This window comes from Ranitomeya variabilis, chromosome 4 (assembly GCF_051348905.1).
Source record: "Ranitomeya variabilis isolate aRanVar5 chromosome 4, aRanVar5.hap1, whole genome shotgun sequence".
NCBI lineage: Eukaryota > Metazoa > Chordata > Amphibia > Anura > Dendrobatidae > Ranitomeya > Ranitomeya variabilis.
Genome location: NC_135235.1, coordinates 506,316,054 through 506,324,648, shown reverse-complemented (window position 1 = coordinate 506,324,648; position 8,595 = coordinate 506,316,054). Strand labels below are relative to the sequence as shown.

The window sequence follows — 8,595 nt, the reverse complement described above, 5'->3', positions numbered from 1 at the left end:
ACCCTCCCAACATGCAGCCCCCATATATTAACATCATCCATGTGTTTTGCCCCAAAGTGCATCATCGGAGCACTCAGACGGAGTCTTGTGTCCTCATTCCCATCTGCACACAGCCCCATTGTGCGGCCCCTCCGTCCTCTCCACTCCAGCAGCCTCTGCACACGATGATTCCTGGTATCAGGTCGTCACTCGTCACTGGTCTGAAGGAGGTCCCGCCTCTTCCGGTGACATCATGCTCTCCAAAAATCAACTCCATGTTAGCTATCGGACATATTGGAGGTGGCGGAAGTTAGTGCTTCAGAAACATGATAATGAACCGACACTGTATGTGACGGAACCGGATAAGCTCGCCACAGCAAATATGGATGGACACTGACCTGACGTGACGAACCAAATAGACCACAAGGTAGCTATACAATGCAGTGTTATGGTGTAGGGGGAATGTGTCACCTGAACACACAGCGGCCTGGATTGTGTTATGTGATCAGGACAGGGGAATCAGGAAGCGTGTGTGTGTATGTACGGTGTATATGTGTGTGTATGTACGTACGGTGTGTATGTACGGTGTGTATGTGTGTGTATGTACGTACGGTGTGTATGTACGGTGTGTATGTGTGCGCGTGTGTGCATATGTATGTGTATATGTGTGTTTTGTGCTCAGGACTGGCGGACTAGAGTGTGTGTGTTTATGTGATCAGGACAGGGGAATCAGGGAGTGTGTATGTACAGTGTGTGTGTGTGTGTATATATATATATATATATATATATATATATATATATATATATATATATATATATATATATGTGTTAGTTATGTGATCAGGACTGGTGGATTAGGAGCTGCGATATAAGGTGAGCTATAGGGGGCTCAAGCCAGTACGTGATGTGTGCCTGAGGATGGTAGGGTGATCTGTGATTAGGACTGGGGGCTAGGAGCTGTGATATAAGATGAGTAATGGGGGTATCAGTATGGCATATGACATGCACTCAGGGCCAGAGGATCGGGGGACGTGTGTGATGTGCGCCTGGGGATGGAGGGTTGAGGACGGCACAAGTCTTGTTTCCGGGTATGTCACGTGACATTCACTTGGGGACAGTACATAATATGCACCTGAGGACGATACATGACGGACGGTGGTGTGTGACGTGGACCCAGGGACCATACTTGAGAGTCTGGAGCTAGGGGCTTGGGAGCAGTGCATGATGTGCACTCGGAAACGTACATGACTAGTGATGGGAGAATCCCTGGATGTTCGGGTTCGGCTGAACAGTAAAAAAAAAAAACTAGTTTGGTTCAGGTACCAGAACAGTACCCGAACCTGGAGCCTATTCAGATGAATGGGGGTCCCGAACATCCCTTGTTTGCCACGCTTTCTTCTGCATAATGATCTTACCGCTGGTCAGAGTGCTGCGGCGGTCGGATGACAGCGTGAGTCAGCAGCTGTGACCAAAGGTATAACGTTTACCTCCTGTCACAGGCATCGGCTGCTAGGACTACTACTTCTATCAGACTATGCCTGCTGTCGCTTATAACAGTGAAAGCAGGTTCAGCTGATGGCAGTATTCATCAGCTTGCGCTATAAATAAATGATCATTTAAAAAACGGCGTGGGTTCCCCTGTATTTTTGATAACCAGCCAGGCAAAACTTACAGTTGTGGTCTGCAATCCTCAGCTGTCAGCTTTATCAATGTTGGTTATCAAGAATAGAGGGGTCCCCACAGTATATATATTTTTTTATTTATTGAAATAAATAATAAAAAAAAAAGGCATGGTGTCCCCCCTATTTTTGACAACCAGCCAAGCTAAAGCAGACAGCTGGGGGCTGGTAATCTCAGGCTGTTAAGGGGCCTTGTATATTGGCCTCACCCAGCCTAAAAATTGCAGCCTGCAGGTGCCCCCCGAAAAGGTGCAGTTAGACTATTAGATGCGCCAATTCTGGCACTTTGCTCTTCCCGCTTTTCCCATTTGTGTGACATGCGCCTGACACTGGACGGTGTGTGATGTTAGTTGATGGTATGTTACACGCTCCTGGGGACGGCTCTTGATGAGCGCCTGGAGCTGGAGGGTTAGGAGCAGTGTGTGATGTGCACTTGGGGATGGGGGGGTCTGGGATGGTACATGACGTGTTCCTGGGGGTTGTTACGTGACATGCACCTGAGGCGTCGGGCCGGTGTGATGGTTGCCAGGTGATGGTATGTGAAGTGCACTTTGAGAACAGAGGAACGAGGCTGGTACCTGATATGCACCTGGGGGCGTTCTTTATTGTGCGCCTGAGGCTGGAGGGTCGGGGATGATAATGTTTGCCAGGAGACTGTATGTGATGTGCTCCCGGGGATGGTAAATGTGTATAATGCTCTTGTAATGTAACAATATCTGTTATTTGTCTCTAGATCTCGCTGTACGTGGCACACGTTTTCCTCTACAGTGTTCTCCTGTGAGTATCCACCATGGCAGATTTGGAGGAGCTGAGGAAACTTGAATACCTCTCCTTGGTTTCCAAGGTTTGCACAGAGCTGGATAACCATTTGGGCATCAATGACAAAGATTTAGGTGAGATTATTGGTTCTACCACATCAGAACGGGTCTTCTGCAGCCTTGTATGTGCTTTCCTGGGGGTCAATAAGACCTGATCATGGAGATTGGACTACCTTGGACTCTTTCTATAACAGAGCTGCATACAGATCAATTCCTCAGCACTGTAATATGTACCGAGTGTCCACAAAATGTATATGTATTTTATCCATAGGCAGCTGCATCATTAATGGTTCGCCATCCCTTATGGAAATGCTTGGTGTTGGTATATAGCTTGATCACTATAGAATAGTACAAAGTAAAAAAAAAAAAAAGCTGAGGCAGCACTCCATAATGCAGAAACAAGGTGCTCTTTATTGGCCCATGTGGTGACGTTTCGGTCCAAAGCACTTGAGAAAGGTCTGCACCTAGGACCAAAATGTCGCTGCATGGGCCAATATAGAGCACCTTGTTTCTGCATTATGGAGTGCGGCTTCAGCTTTTTTTGACCTTATTCATAAGGTTTGGTATGTGAAGCTCTGCACCCTTTTTATTTACTGTGCTGTGCTACTTTCTTTTTTTCTATAGAATAGTACAGTGAAATGTTTGCTTCCCCCGTCCAGCCGCCATGACACATGACCTCTACGGTGATCATTGGCACAGACAGGAGCTACAGTCACTGGGCTGAGAGTCATTATTGATTTCTTAAATTACTAAAGGGCTACTCCATTGGGAAACCCTTCTCGTCTGTCTGATCACCAGGCCCTTGAGTTTGAATGGAGTAGTGTTTGATGCTGCTTCTTCATTCCCCCTCTTTAGATGTTACACAAGCAGCATGGAGGTTGGTTCTGATGCCAGCAGAAAGATCCCCTTGATCTAACCTAACATGTCCAGTAGGTAGATATTTATTTTTGTGGCTGGAATAAGTAATATGTGAGTACTGGACCAGAGTTCTACAACCTACTGACGGTATTTTTGGTGAGTTAGATCATTTGGCTCCCCTCACCAAAAAGAGCTGACTCTTTTGGATCCCAAACGGAAATACTGTAAGGTAGGTTCACATGACTCTGGTCCGGTGCTCACAGACTACCAAAGTGGCCGCGGTATCAGGGTCTCACAAATCTTTTTGCTCAACTCTTCTGAGCAGTGTGTTACTCACTTTGTAGGGGAACGCAGGTCCGTGTACAGGCCACAGGTCAGGAGATTTCAGCAACTACTTCCAAGTGACTTTACGGTGGTCTGTTGCTGATTTATCCACCTTTCTGGTCTGCAGAGCCGTGCTCTAGGACATGGAGGACACCATGGGTGGTTTTATTTTTTACATATCTAAGATTGTTCTGTTTGTTGTCTTAATGCATCCACAAGTCATGTTCTGATCTTACCTCATGACTCTTCTGTCTCACAGCGGAATTTGTCATCGATCTCGCAGAGAAAACCACAACTTTTGACTCGTTCAAGTCGTCTCTTGAGAAGAATGGAGCAGAATTCACTGTAAGTTTCCTTATTTCTCTCACCTGAGCCAAGTATATCCATCTGCCTGGTTTAAGTACTGAGGACTCTTGTCTTATTACTTTGCTCTTGGTTCAGGCATGTATTATTTATATCAACCAGATTGACAGCTGGACTGGAAACACACAATTCCCATTTACTGTGTAATGTTCTCCATGGTTGACCTATGCAGCCTCTATAAACTGTGTACATGAGATCCAAATGTGTAACGGAGCACTTAAAGGGAACCTGTCACCCCCCAGGCATTTTAAACTGAAAGAGCCACCTTGTGCAGCAGTAATGCTGCATTCTGACAAGGTGGCTCTTTTAGTTCTGGGTGCTGTAACTGGCGAAGTAATCAGTTTTGTAATTTGTCAGAAATACCTTTTCTTCAGTCAAGGAGGCAGGCTTTAACCCCCTTCTGCAGATGCCACACAGCCATCACTCAAATCTTCTTGGCGCCGGGCGCCGCCTCCTCACTACTGTTTTCTAATGTGCCGGCGCCTGCGCTCTTTTCCCCTGCCTTGGGCAGGCGCAGTGAGATATGCAGTCCAGCTGACTGCGCCTGTGCTGACGCCCTACCTGTGAATCCCAGCCCCGCAATGTGAATAAATCAGAAGACACTGCAGGGCTGGGATTCACAGGCAGGGCGGCCGCGCAGGCGCAGTCAGCTGGACTGCATATGAAGGCAGACGGGCAGCGCTCACTGTGCCTGCCCAAGGCAGGGGAAAAGAGCGCCGGCACATTTGAAAACAGCAGTGAGGAGGCGGCGCCCGGCGCCAAGAAGATTTGAGTGACGGCTGTGTGGCATCTGCAGCAGGGGGGGAAAGCCTGCCTCCTTGACTGAAGACCAGGTATTTCTGGACAAATTACAAAACTGATTATTTCGCCAGTTACAGCACCCAGAACTAAAAGAGCCACCTTGTCAGAATGCAGCATTACTGCTGCACAAGGTGGCTCTTTCAGTTTAAAACACCTGGGGGGGGGCTTGTGACAGGTTCCCTTTAAACAAATCCCAGTGATTCTGAGATTTGTTTTTTTTCGTGACACGTTGGACTTTATGATAGTGGTTAATTTAGGGCCATATACTGGACTCCAATGCAGAATCTGTAGCAGTGCCCTCCACCTACACTGTGACATTTATGATACTGGTATAGTAGAGGGGCCTATCGCCATTTGCGCTCCCCGTCTGCATATGTTTAATACCACTACACCGCTGATGATTATCTGCCCTTTATAAAACTGCCAACTCTGCAATAAAGATAAATGATAGTTTGTCACAGACTGATCTTTAGTAGGATTGCATTCCAAGCAATCTCCTGATGGGTAAAGGTACCGTCACACTAGGCGATATCGCCAGCGATCCGTGACGTTGCAGCGACCTGGATAGCGATATCGCTGTATTTGACACGCAGCAGCGATCTGGATCCCGCTGTGAAATTGCTGGTCGCTGCTAGAAGGTCTGCACTTTATTTGGTCGCTAGGTCGCCGTGTATCGCCGTGTTTGACAGCAAAAGCAAGGATACCAGCGATATTTTACACTGGTAACCAGGGTAAACATCATGTTGCTAAGCGCAGGGCCGCGCTTAGTAACCCGATGTTTACCCTGGTTACCAGCGTAAAAGTTAAAAAAACAAACACTACATACTCACCAGCGCGTCCCCCAGCCTCTGCTTCCTGACACTGACTGAGCGCCGGCCCTAAACTGAAAGTGAAAGCACAGCGGTGACGTCACCGCTGTGCTGTTAGGGCCGGAGCTCAGTCAGTGTCAGGAAGCAGAGGCTGGGGGACGCGCTGGTGAGTATGTAGTGTTTGTTTTTTTAACTTTTACGCTGGTAACCAGGGTAAACATCGGGTTACTAAGCGCGGCCCTGCGCTTAGTAACCCGATGTTTACCCTGGTTACCCGGGGACCTCGGCATCGTTGGTCGCTGGAGAGCGGTCTGTGTGACAGCTCTCCAGCGACCAAACAGCGACGCTGTAGCGATCGGCATCGCTGTCGCTATCGCTGCAGCGTCGCTTAATGTGACGGTACCTTTATACAAGGAATGATTTTGTAGAATTGTCTGAAAAGGGCATAAGTGCTTCTTCTTTGAGATTGCACTGAATGCAAAACCTGGGGATAATTCTAGTCCCTCAGCCGTTGCTCTGCTCTTAGGATCTTGTCAATACATTTTATGTACAGAGGATGTACCGTATTTTTCGGACTATAAGATTCACTTTTTTCTTCCAAAAATGTGGAGGAAAATGGGGGGGTGCGTCTTATAGTCTGGATGTACCGGCTGTGGTGGGGAGGTGAGGGAGCAGCAGCGGTGAGGCACCGGGTCACAGTAGGAAACGGCTGCTTCAGCTAACTCCTGTGCCCGCTGCTAAAGAGAAATGAATATTCACTGCATTCCACGCCCATGGGCGTGGGGAGCAATGAATATTCACTTCTCTTTAATAGCATCCTGGTATGATTGGCCCTCATTCCTGCACTGGTATGCATGCCCCCATCAGAAAACATTAAAAAAAAACCAAGCCATTACACTTACCTTGTTCCGATGCCAGCAGCTGCTTTATGTTTGTAAGCAGCACATGGCAGGGGCATCATGCGCTTCTTGCAAGCTGAAGGGCAGCTGCTGGAAAACTCACTGCTCTGCACAACCAGACTGTGTGCACGAAGAGCAGTGAGTATTCATTGCTCTTTAATAGCAAGCACAGTGTCAGCCGGAGCCTTCCTGCAGTCTGACGGCGGTCATGTGTGCCGCTACTAAAGGGAATGAATATTCACTGCATTTCACGCCCATGGAATATTCGTTTCTCTTAAATAGCGGCACACATGACCGTCGTCAGACTGCAGGAAGGCTCCGGTTGACACTCTACTTGCTATTAAAGAGCAATGAATACTCACTGCTCTCCATGCACACAGTCCCGGTGTGCAGAGCAGTGAGTTTCCGGCAGTTGCCCTTCAGCTTGCAAGCAGCGCATGATGTCCCTGCCATGTGCTGCTTACAAGCATAAAGCAGCTGCTGGCATCGGAACAAGATACTGCGAGGGAGTGCTGGGAAGGTAAGTGTAATGGCTTTTTTTAAAATGTTTTCTGATGGGGCCTTGCATACCAGGATGGGGGCCAATCATACCAGGTTAAGGATGCATCCCTGCATACCAGGATAGTGATGGGGCCCTGCATACCAGGATGGGGATGAGGGGGGGCTCTGCATACCAGGATGGGGATGATGGGGGGGCTCTGCATACCAGGATGGGGATGAGGGGGGGCTCTGCATACCAGGATGGGGATGATGGGGGGGCTCTGCATACCAGGATGGGGATGAGGGGGGCTCTGCATACCAGGATGGGGATGATGGGGGGCCCTGCATACCAGTATGGGGATGAGGGGGGGCTCTGCATACCAGGATGGGGATGAGGGGGGCTCTGCGTACCAGGATGGGGATGATGGGGGGCTCTGCGTACCAGGATGGGGATGATGGGGGGGCTCTGCGTACCAGGATGGGGATGAGGGGGGCCCTGCGTACCAGGATGGGGATGAGGGGGGGCCCTGCGTACCAGGATGGGGATGAGGGGGGGGCCCTGCGTACCAGGATGGGGATGAGGGGGGGCCCTGCGTACCAGGATGGGGATGAGGGGGGGCCCTGCGTACCAGGATGGGGATGAGGGGGGACCCTGCGTACCAGGATGGGGATGAGGGGGGGGCCCTGCGTACCAGGATGGGGATGAGGGGGGGGGCCCTGCGTACCAGGATGGGGATGAGGGGGGGGCCCTGCGTACCAGGATGGGGATGAGGGGGGGGCCCTGCGTACCAGGATGGGGATGAGGGGGGGGCCCTGCGTACCAGGATGGGGATGAGGGGGGACCCTGCGTACCAGGATGGGGATGAGGGGGGACCCTGCGTACCAGGATGGGGATGAGGGGGGCCATGCGTATCAGGATGGGGATGAGGGGGGCCATGCGTACCAAGATAGAGGATATTAAGTACAAAATTTACCACATTTTTTGCTTCGTTTTTTTTTTTCCCCCTAATTTCCTCCTCTGAAACTTAGGTGCATCTTATGGTCTGGTATGTCTTATAGTCCGAAAAATGCTGTAATTCTAGTCCCTCAGCCGTTGCTCTGTCCGCAGGATCCTAACACGATCTTATGTATGCCTAGAACAAGGTGTAGAAACCCCTTTAATAAAATGGAACTTGCATTAATGATTCACATTTCTGATCATTTCACTCTAGGATTCCCTAATAAGTAATCTGTTGCGATTGATTCAGACCATGAGACCGCCAATGAAACAATCAACAAGTCAAGGTACGTCTGGACTTCCCTCTGTATACACCAATTCCTGATTTATCATTAGAGTTTGTACAAATTTCTTCACATTTCTCTTTCAATCGGCCATGATGGTGTTCTGTGGCCGGTGCATGTGAGATAGAGTACCGCCTCTTACCTGACTGCATCCACGGCTCTTCATTTGATTAGCTGACCTGCCACTATACCACACTTGCCTCAGGATGCAGCGATGGCATTGTGTCTGGCCATCTAATCTAAAGAAGATCCACGGATGCCAGAAGGTAAGAGACGGTACGGCTGCTCACGTACTGTGGCCACA

General features: G+C 49.3%; 1 protein-coding gene across 1 annotated transcript in view; it reads left to right on the top strand.

Annotated features, from left to right (window-relative positions):
• Positions 1–272: 272 nt before the first annotated feature.
• DHX8 (DEAH-box helicase 8) overlaps positions 273–8,595 on the top strand; it is a 53,950-nt gene continuing 45,627 nt past the window's right edge. Inside the window, exons 1-4 of the mRNA XM_077252081.1 lie at positions 273–406; positions 2,392–2,551; positions 3,918–4,003; positions 8,222–8,294. Coding sequence (XP_077108196.1) covers positions 2,449–2,551; positions 3,918–4,003; positions 8,222–8,294 — 262 coding nt within the window. The 5' untranslated portion in view covers positions 273–406; positions 2,392–2,448. The remainder of the gene's footprint in view (positions 407–2,391; positions 2,552–3,917; positions 4,004–8,221; positions 8,295–8,595) is intronic.